The sequence below is a fragment of the Lactuca virosa genome, chromosome 7 (genome assembly GCF_052849685.1).
Source record: "Lactuca virosa cultivar CGN04683 chromosome 7, Lactuca_virosa_CGN04683_v6, whole genome shotgun sequence".
In the NCBI taxonomy this organism is placed as follows: Eukaryota; Viridiplantae; Streptophyta; class Magnoliopsida; order Asterales; family Asteraceae; genus Lactuca; species Lactuca virosa.
In genome coordinates, this window is record NC_136432.1 from 87,736,369 (window position 1) to 87,752,748 (window position 16,380).

Consider the following 16,380-nt stretch of genomic DNA (forward strand, 5'->3'; position numbering starts at 1 on the left):
TCAAACGGGGGTTGCTTCTGATGAGTGAGCACTGGAGAAGGCTCGGTCCTGCTTGATGGAGGGGATGTACTTGTTGAATGAGGTGTCCCTCCGCACGAAAGCACACTCAGAAGAGCTTTACCAATGCCAGGTTGTTTTTGATGAAGCTTTGGAAGGGCTGAAACAGTTGTGGGTCCTTCACGAACAAACAAAGAAAGAAGCTAAAGAGTTAAAGGAAGAGGTTGCGGGTTTGTCATAAAGGAACCGTAGTCTGGTGGCAGATTTGAGTCGGTCTATCGGTCAACAGGAGGAGCTGAAAAAGTTGAACCAGGACTTGAAAATAAGGATAGATGATGCTCTAGGCCATCATGCCTCAGTCGTTAAAGAGCTCGAAGGCGTTTCTCAGTAGTATCATTCATTGAAGTCACAATACACAGAGAAAGTTTTGCAAGTGGAGATTGCCTGTTCGAGTAACGATGTCAGCATTAAGTTGTTGGAGGATGAGTTGGTTGGTCGAAACTTCTGATTTTGGAGAGGGATGCTCAAATTGCTACGTTGAACGATGCACAGGTCCTGTCGGAACAGAAAGTGGCCACTTGCCAGGCCAAAGTAGACCAGGGAGCTGAGGAGTTGCGGTGGGATGTGAGAGAAGGTATTCCTCTTTTTGTTCGTGCTTTGTTAGATTCAAGCGACTTCGGCACCGTGAATGCTACCATGCAGACATCCGCCATCCAACTCGACCTTCACCAAGCTTGTGTTGATATGAAGGAAAAATATCCTGAAGAATTGAAGGATAAGAGTGTCTTATATTCGTACCCAGATGCACAATGTTAGATTATTGATCATTTTGCCGAGCTTACATCATTCAAGTATTCCCTTTTATCTGCTCTATAGGTTGAAGGAATGGACGTGGGAGGTTTAAAAAAATTGTTGAAGGTTGCGGTTTGGTCCAAGGAGGATGAAGCCGGGTCGTGCTAATTTTAGTGGTGCTTTAAAGGTGTAATCGTTACTTTTTGACTTTGCCCCTGCCGCTTGGCGGGTTTGCTTGTTTCGTTATTTTGTAATGGCATCTTGTTAAATGATAATGGAACTTTGTTTTATATGTTTGAGTCCTTTTTATTCTTGTTCGTATGGTCATGGAAGTTGTTTGTAGTTTCGCTTGCCGTTTTATTGCTCAAGACTTATATCCAGCCTTTCTATTGACTCGAACTCTATGTCAGATCTTGAAATGTTTTACTTACAAACGTGAATGTTGTGTTTAGCATATAATTTGATCCACCAGGATTTAACCCGAGAATCGTATGGTGAGGCATTGTATGGTGATGTTTGGGAATTAGCCGAACCGCCAAATGTGAAACTAAACTTCGAGGAAAAAATAACATCGGGTCGAGGTAACATCGAGCCATAATGTATGATTATGGCGATGATTTGAAATTTCTCGAACCATTAGGCATCACCCTAAGGTTCTAGTATAAGTAACATCGAGCCATAATGTGGATGATTATGGCGATGATTTGAAATTGCTCGAACCATTAGGCATGACCCTAAGGTTAAGTATAAGTAACATCGAGCCATAATATGGATGATTATGGCGATGATTTGAAATTGCTCGAACCCTAAGGTTCAAGTATAAGTAACATCGAGCCATAATGTAGATGATTATGGCGATGATTTGAAATTGCTCAAACCATTAGGCATGACCCTAAGGTTCGAGTATAAGTAACATCGATCCATAATATGGATGATTATGGCGATGATTTGAAATTGCTCGAACCAGTAGGCATGACCCTAAGGTTCGAGTATAAGTAACATCGAGCCATAATATGGATGATTATGGTGATGATTTGAAATTGCTCGAACCGTTAGGCATGACCCTAAGGTTCGAGTATAAGTAACATCGAGCCATAATATGGATGATTATGGCGATGATTTGAAATTGCTCGAACCATTAGGCATGACCCTAAGGTTCTAGTATAAGTAACATCGAGCCATAATGTGGATGATTATGGCGATGATTTGAAATTGCTCGAACCATTAGGCATGACCCTAAGGTTAAGTATAAGTAACATCGAGCCATAATATGGATGATTATGGCGATGATTTGACATTGCTCGAACCATTAGGCATGACCCTAAGGTTCGAGTATAAGTAACATCGAGCCATAATATGGACGATTATGGCGATGATTTGAAATTGCTCGAACCATTAGGCATGACCCTAAGGTTCGAGTATAAGTAACATCGATCCATAATATGGATGATTATGGCGATGATTTAAAATTGATCGAACCATTAGGCATGACCCTAAGGTTCGAGTATAAGTATCATCGAGCGATAATATGGATGATTATGGCGATGATTTGAAATTGCTCGAACCATTAGGCATGACCCTAAGGTTCGAGTATAAGTAACATCGAGACATAATATGGATTATTATGGCGATGATTTGAAATTGCTCGAACCATTAGGCATGACCCTATGGTTCGAGTATAAGTAACATCGAGCCATAATATGGAATTTAAGTAGACCGTGCACGGTAGATGAAACGGCTTGAAGTTTCCACAAACCAGTTCTTCCCAAAAGTATGTTATAGGGATAAGGTGCTTATACCACTACAAATTCTGTCAGTATGGTTTTCCGAATGTTACCTCGGTAGTCTTCCAATATGAAAGGTAGCAAGATCTTCCCTCTTGATCATGCGGACTGGCTCGTGAATCCCACCATTGTAACCGTGACAGGTTTGAGATATCTTTGGATATCCGGAGGTAGACCCTTCAGGCAATGTTCATACATTACATTGACTGCACTTCCATTATCCACGTAGACCCTTCTAATCAACGTTCTTCCTATCGTCGATTTAATTATAAGAGGTTACGTTCCTTTGTGATCAAATGGTATTGGATCATGAAGATCAAACTCGATGTTGGTTATTTTTCGCTTCCGTGTCAACTTTTCACTAGAATCCTCTTCACCTTGCACCATGGCAATTTCAGCGTCATACTTTGGTGTATCGTCTCTCTTTGTCGCTCGCTCGTCAGCTTTCGACGATCACTTTTTCTTTTTTTCCCTTTTTAGACTCTCACAGTCCTCTGTTGCATGACCCAACTGTTGGATTAGGTGTCTAAGCCCATAACTATAATTGGTATGTACTTGACCCGAGAGTAGCATGGTCCATTTGGGTTGCATATCACCACAACAATTTGATAGGATGGACTTTTGAGAAGAGGTTATTTATGATTTATTAATATATTATAAGTTCTAATATATTAATATGAAATCATATGATTTAATTAGTATTGATCAAGAATTAATTTGGAATTAATTTAGTGATCAAAAGAGACTAATTAAATCAATGGGGACTAATTGTGTAAGTTAGTCACATATATATATATATATATATATATATATATATATATATATATATATATAGTTTGGGCTTATGATACATGATGGACTAAGTTTATGGAAGAATCCATAAAGAGTTAGCCCACTTGATTCATGGATCATGGAAAATAATCCCAAGGGTATGGATTAGGGTTTACCATGACCTTTAGAATTCTACAACTATATATATGATGTCCCATGACCTAAAATCGACCACTACATGATTTTAGAGTTCATGAGGCGATTTGTATGCAAGAAACTCTCTCAAAAGTCATCCTTTGTCTAAGGTGTATTGTGAACCATTTGAGGTGTCACACTTGGGGCACTAAGTTCTTAAAGGCAAAATACAACAAGTTTTACAAGCTACATAAAGAGGTAAACTCCTAACTAGTATTTTATGTTATTTACGTCAATTGCATGCTAGTTGTAGGCTTAATGCTTTGGAAACAATATTGCATGTATAATTAGAGAAAACATAGATCCAAAGCATTTAGGGTTGTATGTGCACCATAGGATGTTGTAGTATACAAAACCCAGCACCAACTTTTTGTGAAAGTCGCAGTACCTGTTCGGGTCTCGAGGATACTTTCTGTTTTTATCTGGGTTGTGCCTACTCGGGCTTCGTGGAGTATAGGTTTCATATGCTTCATGTCGGTATGGCTGGTAACGATCATTCCGCCTTCTCCCCTCGCTCTGGTATAGCCTTCTCTTGTAGTGGTGGGGTAGTCCGTTTGGCTGGGACGAGTATGTTGTATTTTACTCTTCCTTTTTTGCCTTTCCCGCCCTGACCTTTCCTTCCGTTCTTCCTTTTTTGGCGCTTTTATGAACTCCATAACTTGTCCTCAAGTTATGGAATTTCTAGAGTCTTTTCATAAAAACCACATTAACTCATAAGTTATGGAACTCCAAAAGTTTTGACAAGTTTGAAAACTTGCCCTCAAGTTTTGGAATTTGTAAGGTCTCACTTTTGAATACTTTAATTCCAAACCCTAGAGTTTTAAAAGTTAAAATCCAAACCTTATACTATTATATTATTATAAGTTTAATAATTATATATATATATATATATATATATATATATATATATATATATATATATAAGACAAGTCAATGTTACCGTTAATAGGCCTCATTCACGAAGCCGGTCTATAAAGGGGGGGGGGTATAAGGTTACTGCCTATAAAATGGTAGTTTAATGGGTGTCCACTCTCATCCACCGCTTCCTTGATATGTGGAGGGTCGTTAGCTGATCGGGTAGGATAGGACATTAATTCTCCCTCATTAAAAGTATAATGAAAAATATAAAGTAACTAAATTTTATTAAATTCCCAATCTTAGTTACTTTAGGAAAAATGTGAAAATGGTGCTAATCCATGAAATTGCACTTTGCACCATGTTAAGTCGTCAGTGGAGCGTGTGTGGTTAACCGGCACACTAATCTGGGACTGACAATGCGTGGCAAAGGGTGACTTGATGTTAATCATAGATCAATGGAGCGTGTGTGGTTAACCGACACATTGATTAGGTGATTTGTAACATTGGGTGTACCAAGCTAATTTGCATGGTTATTCACACCTTGTTTGTGATCCTCGGTATCCCAGTCACAAACTTGAAGGGCACAATCGAGATTTAAACATGCCATTGAAAAGTTCAATGAATCTCAAAGGATCTAGGAATTTCAAATCCAATTAAAACTAAATAATCAATTTCGTTTTTCATGGTGGAAATTGGTAAATTGTTATTTACCTACCTTCAAATATTCTACAATTGGATTACAGCATCCCTTTTCGCAATTGTAGAATATTGTGTTGGGTCCTAGCCTTAATATTTTGTTTTGGGTGTTATATTAAGGACTTAAATCAACTAAATTGAATTTCTCCCTCATAGATCTCTAGTTAAGACTACTATGGTCTTCCCGAATCCTTTCTTCATAAAGATGATATTCCACAAGACGATCAAGGTGAAAGATTAATCCCTTATTCGTGCTGTAGTGGAACTTCACTTCCTCCACCTCCTCCAATTCTTCTCCCTAACCCACAAGTTCAAAGACTTGAAAAGTTTAAGGTCACACAAGCCCTATTGGCAAGCAAACACAAAGATGGAAGTATGTATGTGCCAACATCTTGGAGATGAAGTTACAGTCTGACAGGCTGGGAGAGTTGGGTCTCGAAGTTTCAAGGAAGTTGGCTGTTGACTGGGTTCTTCAATCACTTCATGAGTCATATAACGGGTTCATTAAGGACTACTATATGACAGACCATGACATGACCCTTATCGATCTTACCTATTTTCTTGTTGCTGCTGAATCAGCAATGATTTGGTGCACCGGTAATGCAAATTTGATTGGAAGATCTATTTCCCAAACTTCCATGGACATTGACAATGGAAACACTGGAAGTCCAGAAAAGCTTTCTCTTCCCAATGGAAAGGGATCAGCCATAGTCAACCCAATTGACCAAATGGTAAAGAGAAGGGATAAATCTGAGATAGTCTCATGTACCATTCCCAAAGAGTCCATATGTTTTGTTGCCAAAAGAAGGGGCATTGGTTGCGAAGCGGCCATTTTTACCTGAAAGATTGCAAGGATGGTAAAGTCAAAAAGTTTGACTCTACTTCAGGTAAGTCCACTATCTAACTCGATTAAGTTCGTTTTTGGAGATTCTTAATACATGATGTAATGTAATTACATTTTGATGTTTTGAAAGGTCGAAGAAATGAAATGAAACTTAAAGTAAGAGTAAGTTGATTCTGATCGTGAAGAGATGGATTTTGATCGATGCTTCGATGATCAGAATTTTGAGCTGCTGCTTAAGAGTTAGGGTAGATTGCTTAGGAAAAGATAACAACATAGTTTTCATATGTATTTGCATTGTAAGGACAAGTTTTCTGCACTTTTTAAATAAAGAAAAGTTTTGATTTTTGTCTTATTTTAAGTTTCCTTACAATGGCATTGGTGAAAATTGTTGTTTATATGTTTCCATTGATAGCAATATTGGAAAATGGATTTGATTCTTTTGTTTGTGGTAGAGTTAAAATTTACCAAATAAGGAAAGATTCTCATCACCTAAGTTTCAGTTGGATAGAAACTTGGAATCACGCAAGTTGTATTGTGTGATGACTGAGAATTTTCATCTTTGGGAAATTAAAACTAATTCCTTGTTCACATGTATATGTGAGTCAAGTAAAGGACTAGGGGATCGGGTACACTTGGTTGTGCGCTGATCAGGTCCACCACAAAAGAACGATAAGACTATTCGTTATGATTCACTAAAGTTTAGTAAATATGGTTATGCTTACAAGATTAAGTGTAATTCTGAATCATTGGAAAATTTTCAATGTATAGCAAAATGAATAAGAAGAATCAAATTAGGCAGAAAGATAAAAGTTTCTCCTATCTGAGAAGAAGGGAGAGTACTTGAGTATCGTGTTTTATGATTATCTTAGTGATTATGAAACCATATCACAACTGATCCTCTAAGGACATCTTAGTGCATTATGGCTAAGAAGAGGAATCGTGAATTATTGAAATGGTTAAATCAAGAAGATAAATTATACTTCGTTCCAAAATCAGGTCTTAGAGTCATACTCCAAGATTGTAAATTGAGTGACATATCTTAAGAAGGTTTATAACACTCGTCAAATGTAGAGTATAATGTTTCTTACTCTTGTACTTTTGAAATTGGTAAGTTGTGATGTTTTGGATAAGACAAAGACCAACTAAGACCAATTGTGTGAAGTGTTTGTCTTGATAAGAAACCCAACTAACTCTTCAATATTTGTTTGTCAAGTAATGTTCTTTGACAAAGTGAATCTTATATGTCAATAAGTCAGTGGGAGTCTTAAAGATCTTGAATAGCTTCAAGAACTAATCAAGAGTAAACCTATTGTTAATCACTAGCACAAGACTTGAGGTTTGTAACCTATCGTGTTGACATATTCTTGTTTTTTGTGCCCATTCCAGTTGACTGCGCATGTGAGTTCTATGAGTTCTCAATTGTTTGCATAACAACCTGGAAGCAATGGTAGGCCCTTGTGCTGCCAGGTGACAAGAAATTAAGATTGAACAAGTTCAGTCCATATGGGTTTGGATTTGTCACTAACCTTGTCTTGTAATTATGGTTATGACAAATTCACATGGGTAGGAACACATACACCATAAAATCTAAGTGTCATAAGGTTTCTCTCCAATTCATGAAAATGATTGTGAGGAAACGCTTTCACTAAGTAGATTTTAAGGAGATAGCAATTGTGATATTTGCATTCTCAAATTCGGTTATGATTACGACATCCCTCTTCATAATTCGAATTGTGAGAAATGACAAAGGTCTAAACATTTGAGACTTATTGTTGTAAGTTCTAAAATTGTTTAGACACACATGTGAGCTTTCTAAGGAAAGGTGTATGAGTTTGAGAAGCCTAGATAAAGTCTTATCGAAGCGTCTCGTATCATAAATCTGAACTTTGATAAGAAAGTCAATAAGTATTGATTTCTAGAAGTCCAGCTGATTTATGAGTACATGTCAAAGCTAGTGGGAGCATAAGTGTTATGCTAGTAAGATAATAATTATCATGCTAGTGGGAGCATAATTATTATGGTAAGTGTTGCAAGTTAGCAATGTTAATTATAGAAAACAAAAGTTTCAATTTGCAAAGTTGCAGGCTTTGAAAAGTTGTTTTGCTATAATTAAAGGAGATGAATTTATACTTCATTTCAAATCTAAAAGCTTAGATTGAGATTTTAATCAAACTTAGTCAAGCATATATATATATATATATATATATATATATATATATATATATATATATATATATATATGAATGCTATTTTGGAATGGTTCAACATAAGGAAATTCTATATATATGAAAATGTAAATTGCGTTCTCAAATTCGATTATGATTACGGCATCCCTCTTCATAGTTCGAATTGTGAGAACATGGAAAATAGAGATATTATAGCAAAAGACTCATGTCTTTATGTAAGACATTATGAATCGTGTCCCATATGCTTCGGGTATAGGATCGATTGCATATGCTATAATATTCTCGTGTTCTAATTTTTCCAAATGCCTAGGGTATTAAGAGGGAAAAAGGAATAGAACCAGATATGACTAAATTGGTTAAACAACTGTTAAGCACAAGGTTCGCCAAAGATTGGTTGCTTATGGACAGTTGGAAGTATATTTTGAATTTTGGAAGGACCATATTGATATACTCTAAGAATAGGTAACTCTTGTTCAGAAGTAATAGTCAAAATGGGAATATGGAAAAGTTTCCATAAGTGGAAGTTATTCTTTAAATCTGTGTAAGATTAGAAAACTTAATGCAAGAAGGATGTTCAAAGGAATGTACTTTGAATGTGAGACTTCGTTTCGATGGAATTGCTCTCCATTGGAATACTTTGTAATGTCTGTTGCCAAGTCTTTGTGACTTTTGTGCATAGTAATTACAAGAGGATCATTGCATATAAGTTTAGAATCTAACAGATTTCAGTAAATGGCAAGAATTTGGTATTCTTACATTTATCATAAGGATTTGGAATTGTGAAATGAGCATCATTGAAATATTGTCAATTGATCTATTTCACAAAGAAAGGACCATAGGCAAACATAGTGTGCATGCTTGGAGCATGGGATAACTATTGTTTTAATTCAAGTATTAAGTTGATTATTCGAAACATTATACAATGAATAATGAGTAATCAATATGGCGATTAGATAAAATGTGTTTTATTTACACTCAAAAGTTTTGGGGCCATAAAGGATTAGTATTATTCTTGTGCTTCACTTTGCATGTTTTGACTTCCCGAATAACTAGGTTATTCAAACCATCCACAGTCGATCATACTTTGGAAGTAGGTATTGAGGCAATACTGTCATGAATGGGTCTGTAGGATTGTCTAAGGTGTTAGACATAGCACAAGTTTGTTGCAGTATTCATGAGTACTCCTGTATTAAGATTTGAGTATTGAATTCAACCCACGCTCATTTGTATCACTTCATGGATTGTATAACGAGTGATCATGAGACGATAATATCTTACATTCTTGAAACCAATACATGTGAGTTGTAATTTACAAGTCGGTTGCACATTGACATATGTAAACGCACCAGTAACTTGGTGTCATAAAACATATCGTTGTGTGTGATTTAATGAGTAAGTACAAGCAAGCATTTGAGTCGAATTTTATCAATTCCCTCTACCCTTAGAGGGATAAAACCGATATATGTGGGCCCCTTGATGATTTAGTGATGAAAAACCTAAGTGCTTGGCCAAGCCTGGACTGATTTGATTTGTTCAATTAGTCGGTCGTCATAAATCGGAAATCGGGAAACAACAGATGGACAGAGAGAATGATTATAATCCATGTCTCAGTCCATACGATATCTAGAATGGAGGAATATATGATCCCTTATCTAATGGACGCGTCATTGACTAGGTCAGAGTTCGACAACGGCTTTTAAGAGCTACGATTGCTAGTCGAGTTGTGGATTCGTACTTGCAATAATAGTTATTAGACTTATCCAAGTGGGAGACTGTTGGATTAGGTGTCTAAGCCCATAAATATAATTGGTATGTACTTGACCCGAGAGTAGCATGGTCCATTTGGGTTGCATATCGCCACGACAATTTGATGGATGGACTTTTGAGAAAAGGTTATTTATGATTTATTAATATATTATAAGTTCTAATATATTAATATGAAATCATATGATTTAATTAGTATCGATCAATAATTAATTTGAAATTAATTTAGTGATCAAAAGAGACTAATTAAATCAATGGGGACTAATTGTGTAAGTTAGTCACATATATATACAGTTTGGGCTTATGATACATGATGAACTAAGTTTTTGGAAGAATCCATAAAGAGTTAGCCCACTTGATTCATGGATCATGGATAATATGCCCAAGGGTATGAATTAGGGTTTACCATGACCTTTAGAATTCTACAACTATATATATGATTTCCCATGACCTAAAATCGACCACTACATGATCTTGGAGTTCATGAGCCGATTTGTATGCAAGAAACTCTCTCAAAAGTCATCCTTTGTCTAAGGTGTATTGTGAACCATTTGAGGTGTCACACTTGGGGCACTAAGTTCTTAAAGGCAAAATACAACAAGTTTTACAAGCTACATAAAGAGGTAAACTCCTAACTAGTATTTTATGTTATTTATGTCAATTGCATGCTAGTTATAGGCTTAATGCTTTGGAAACAATATTGCATGTATAATTAGAGAAAACATAGATCCAAAGCATTTAGGGTTGTATGTGCACCATAGGATGTTGTAGTATACAAAACCCAGCACCAACTTTTTGTGAAAGTCGCAGTACCTGTTCGGGTCTCGAGGATACTTTCTGTTTTATCTGGGTTGTGCCTACTCGGGCTTCGTGGAGTATAGGTTTCGTATGCTTCATGTCGGTATGGCTGGTAACGATCATTCCGCCTTCTCCCCTCGCTCTGGTATGGCCTTTTCTTGTAGTGGCGGGGTAGTTCGTTTGGCTGGGACGAGTATGTTGTATTTCACTCTTCCTTTTTTGCTTTTCCCGCCCTGACCTTTCCTTCCGTTCTTCCTTTTTCGGCGCTTTTAGCCTCTTGTCTCAGGAACCGATTGAATTTTCGTATCATTTCTTCTGTATTAGCCCACTCTCGTCCTACCAGCTTTCGAAACAACTCCCCTTCTAGAAGCCCATGGGTGAACGTCGTTATGATCATAAGGTCATTTCGGGTTGGCATCTTTCTACTAATCTCATTAAATCTTTTAAAATATGCTTTGTTCGATTCTCCCTCGCGCTGTGGACAGGCAAATGTTGCATGTGCCTGTTGTTGGAACCTTCGTTGTTGTATGAAGTTGTTACAGAATTTTTGACATAACTCTTTGAAGCTCCCAATACTTCGAGGTGGCAAGCTGGCAAGCCAATATCGAGCAGATCCATCCAAGGTTCCTGCGAAGTATAAGCTCCATAATTTTTGGTCCATCAGTATCATCTTTATCGCCCATTGGAAATTAGATATATGATCGTCTGGGTCTCCAGTACCATCGTAAGGCGGCACCCTTGGCCCTTTCAATCCTTTGGGGATAGGCGTTTCGTTGATGTCATCTATAAAAGGAGAGCGAAAGTTCAGACTCTTCAATGCTTGGTTGTATTGTTTTGCCTCTATTACTTTGGGTAGCTTCTCTCGTTTTCTATAAGCGTTTTCTACGTCGGGTAATCGATCTGCATCCTTCTCGTCCTTGCTTGATCTTTTTTCGCAAGGGTCTGACTCCTTTTCTTCTTCGCTGGAATCTTCCGTTTGTTCTGTGTGGACCGAAACTCGATCCCATTCCTTCTCTTTCTGGAGTCGTTTTTCACTTTGTAACTTTCTCATGGCTCTAAAACTTTTGAAATGCTTCAAATTCGTCTAACTCCACCTCTTCTGCCGTTTTGCCTTGTAGGTTCGTTCTCTTGTCGTTGACAAACTTTCCAGCGACTGTGTTCTGATGTCTTACCACAGTAGTGACATGTGGGGTTACTTCTGGGCCCTCTAGGTTTTGTATTCTTGCGACGATACTTGCTTCTCCCGCCTGTGCGCTTGTGCCGACTGTTTGTTGCAGAGTCCCAAGGATTGCGCCACTTGATGTGTCATCAGGTCCTTCTTCCATCCTTCACTTTAGGATCCGATTTCCACGAGGAACAAGATTGGCCTGAAGACTACAAACAAACTGTACGCAATCGCCCAGGGAATGATCCTGTCTGATTCCCCAACGGTTAAGTTAGCGAAAGGTTATATATTCGATGGATTATACACGAGAGTCGGAAGTAGATTATGTGTACTTACCTTCTTGTGGTGTCGATACATCTATTTATAGGGGTATGGGAGGTGGCAAGCTCTTCTTAGATCGTCCTTGACATGCCATCTTATCGCATTTATGGTGTAACGCCCGAATGTACGATCATTCGTACTATTCATACCGTTATACAGCTGTCTTGTGGCTGTACCAGGACCTCTCGACCACGTATCCTCGTACAGGCTGTATCTCATAGTTTCGAGACATTGCATTTACTGTTTAGACGTCACCTTGTACCTTCTCTTCGTTCTTTCTTCTCCTCAAAATTCGTTATGCCAGTTCGGTTTTTAGTGGCTCGGGTGTCTTTGAACATGCCAGTTCGGGATGTCCAGGAAAGGATAGAGGTATTTCCGGGTCATACCTCATTAGAAAACAAAACCAGAAAATCTGACAAGTGGATGTGTTCATGAAGATGTTAATGTTATTAACTATGTGTGTTTTGTGTTCGTAAATATGTTCTTAAGTGTTCGAGAGAGAGAGAGAGAGAGAGAGAGAGAGAGAGAGAGAGAGAGAGAGAGAGAGAGAGAGAGAGAGAGAGAGGTGGGTGGACTTTCTTTTATTTTTAATTAATTAAAACAATTAACATAAAATATAACAAAATATAAAAAGAAAAACAAATATAGGGGGTATAATAATATTTTTAAGTTGATAGGGACCAAAATCATTAAAAAGATCCAAAATTAGACAACTGATATACCATTAAACGATTTTGGACTAAAACCACATATTTTTTACAATCACATTGACCTTTTTTGCAATTTTGTATTAATAATATTTTAAAACACTTGTCACATTTTTATATTGATAGAAAGATAAATAAAAAGAAAAACACGAGCATATTTAATTTCTCTACAATTAGACTTAATTCAAATCCCGAATGATAAACAAATTCTCATCTACAATGTCATTCATATCCACAACATACCCCCATTATTTGCAGCCATAGTGATAAACTTTTGACTCCTCGCCTACTAAGGAATTCTTCTATGTTAATCCAAATCAATCTCTCATTGACAAGAACATCTCATCTCTAAGAAATAAGCTATTGGAACAAAGAACGTAGATTTTCCTTGGACCAAAATCTTGTTGTAAGTGTTTTTGTGTATTATTAATAAATAACAAAACATTGAATCAATGTTTATAAAATCAAACCAAAACATCACCGGAAGGAAAATTATGAAAATTGAAGCGAGAAAGCAAGATTGTTTTCTTTCACCAAAAGATTAAATGAAATCCTATAAAATCAAAGACCAAGAACGCCAAGTCCGCATGGTCTTTATGGGCTGGGCCATACACAATGCAATTACATTATGGGAAGCAAGGCTCACATCAATTCTTGAGAATCGGGAGCGGACATATTTTTTTATTTTTTATTTATTGGATTCATTTACAAAATTTAACAAATTAATTTATAATTTTGAGCATTAGTGTTTATTTTGTAATAAAAATGTCATATAAAGTAAGGGCGTGATCGGTATGCAGCTTTTGGGAGCTTGTAACTTTTAGTTTTTAAGAAAAAAACTCGAAAATAAAATCGTTAAAAGCATCCAACTTTTAGCTAAAACAAACACACCAAATCCAAAAGTTACACCAAGTAGCGTTTAACAAAAAACTCTTCCATAATTTTGCAAATTGACTTAATTACCTTTTTTTTAAATCAATGATGTATTTTTAGATAAGTTAATTTATGCAATTTTACATGTTTTAAAATTTTTTAGCTATTTTTGTTGAACACTCGTATATAAATAAAAGCTATAGCTTCCAACTATCAGTTAGTTTTGCCGAACATGTCCTAAATCATTGTATTATCTATCAGTTTAGATAATAAAAACATCTTATCAAATCAATATCTAGACGTCTGATATGGATAGAATGTATAAATCTCTGATGTTTATTGATCACCCGTAAGTGTATATATACATAATTCTCAAACGTAAAATAACGGAAGTATAATTAGATTCAAACTCTAATATGTATCTCTAAATTAATATTTAATAATAAATGTCTAGTAGTCCCACCACAAGTGAAGTCGGAGGTTGACGAATGTTGAGATTGCTGTGGAATTCATCGAACAAAATTCATGAAAGACCTTTGTTAAAGACTTCAACAATTTGATATTTAGAAGCAACACGAAGAACTCAGAATTTGCATATTGCAACATTTTCTCGGACGAACTGAATATCTATTACAATATGCTTGGTGAGTTGATGTTGAGCGAGATTTCCTACCAAATAAATAACACTAGCATCATCACAATAAACAGTTGTTGCCTTACTAGCGAATAATGTAGATCAAGATGGAGATGAACTATTTTTCTTCTAAAGGGTAACGTAGATGAATGATTTAATATTTGATGATGTAATAGCGGGATGAAACTTGGTTTCTGTAACCATGATTAGTAGAAAACGCGTTTGAGAGAAATCACATATAGAATGAAACAAGAGAGAAAGGTCGATAGAGTGTTCGTCAAGAAAAGAGAACAAAAGAAGAATTGAAAATGGCGTATCTTTCTCGACAAGCAATAAGAGAGAGAGAGAGAGAGAGAGAGAGAGAGAGAGAGAGAAGTATGATACCATGATATAAAATATGTAAAATTGTAATTCGTTGATGATTATTGATATCCAATGACGCAATGAATACATTTGTACACACAATTTTCAAAGAAAAGTATAATAATATACAAACTCTATAGTCTATATAACTATCTTTAAATTAATCTTTAATAATACATGTCTAATAGATATGATATTGTAATGTGTTCTTAATAAGCCGATTTTTGTTTTAAACAGTCAAATTTGTTATTTAATGATATAAATTTTCGCATGTTGATTTTAAAAATAGTTTCGTAATAAAAGCTGGCATAAAATAATTTAATTATCTGTATAATTTGTAATTTTATATATCAGTTTAAATAAAATTGTTGTGTTTTTATATTAAAGAAATAAGTAACCAACCACATTTTCCCCCTGTTTATTTAAAAACTCAGTCTCGTTTTCCAGAACCAACAAACCAACCATTAACACATTCTTCTATACTTCAAACTTCCAACTTCCATCGCGAATTCTTTAATCAAAACCCATCTTTTCTCTTTCTTTTTTCGATTTCTCTCACACCCATTTCTCCGATCTTCCAAATTCTGCAAAAACCACCCAAAAATCCCGTCATGTCATCAATCTTTGCTTCAAACGGAATGGTCTTAGCGACGGCCATGGCCGCCGTCTCCGGCACCGTCATCCTCCTCGCCTTCCGCTTCCAGAAACAGCCCACCACCGCCATCGCCGGAGCCACCAAATTCTCAATCACCAACCACCCAAGACCCTGCATCTCCATAGGTTCGTGTTTCTTTCTTCTTGAAATCGTCTTGACTTTGATTTGGTCAAAATTCCTTAGGCTGTTGACTTTTTCTTTTCTTGATTTTGACCTTTTTTTGATTTGGTGTAGGTGGGACGAAGAAGAAGGTGAAAAAGAAAAAGAAGGTTCACTTTGCAGAAGATGTGATGGAACCAAGTGGCAATGGAGAAGAGTTTAGAAAGAGACTTCAAAGTAAGAATTTTAATAAGTTGAGCACTATTTCGTCATTGTTAAAAGATGAAGGGAGTAAAAAGAAAATAAGTATGCCTGCCAATAGAATGGCTCTTTACGCTGGAATTCTCAGAGATCGTAGCGTTCAACGATTGGCTTATTCATGACTTCTATTTCATTAGTCCCTGATTTTTGTAAAGTGTACAAGATTAGTCCCTTACCTTTCATACTTTGTGAAATATACAAGTTTGTGCGTAGTGTTTACTTTTTTGTGTTGTACCATTTGTAAAAAATGAAAGGGGATTTTTGTAAATTAGGGATTTTGGAGGGTGCATCTATTGAGTAATCTTATCGCAAAGTTATATGTACGCTTTTCAAGTATGAACAATTGACAATTCACTATCTTTATTTATTATTATAGCCAATATATATTATGCGAATGTAGCCAATGTGGGTACAATTTATATATTTATATCTTGTTAGACGCATGGGAAATATAGGGGGGAAAACAACACAAATGTTGTTTTGTTGAAGTGGTTAAGGATTATATATTTTGCCATATGCAAAAGAAGTCCCTACCATTTAATTTAATTTTTAATTTTGTCCTCAAGAGAAATTCTTCCATCTTTCTTGGACAAAAGGGTAGATCAATTTTTAATGTT

General features: G+C 36.2%; 1 protein-coding gene across 1 annotated transcript; it reads left to right on the top strand.

The window, feature by feature from the left end:
* The first annotated feature begins 15,187 nt into the window (after positions 1–15,187).
* Positions 15,188–16,120, top strand: LOC145125596 (uncharacterized). The gene is made up of 2 exons (XM_079061035.1): positions 15,188–15,528; positions 15,638–16,120. The coding sequence occupies exons 1-2, from the start codon at positions 15,360–15,362 to the stop codon at positions 15,883–15,885; spliced, it is 417 nt and encodes a 138-aa protein (XP_078917161.1). The 5' UTR covers positions 15,188–15,359; the 3' UTR covers positions 15,886–16,120.
* Positions 16,121–16,380: the final 260 nt, after the last annotated feature.

Bases quoted from the DNA above. Each gene is read 5' to 3' on its own strand.
- LOC145125596 (XM_079061035.1), top strand. From the start codon at position 15,360: ATGTCATCAATCTTTGCTTCAAACGGAATGGTCTTAGCGACGGCCATG. The intron at 15,529-15,637 runs GTTCGTGTTTCT...GATTTGGTGTAG, and splicing joins AAGACCCTGCATCTCCATAG to GTGGGACGAAGAAGAAGGTG.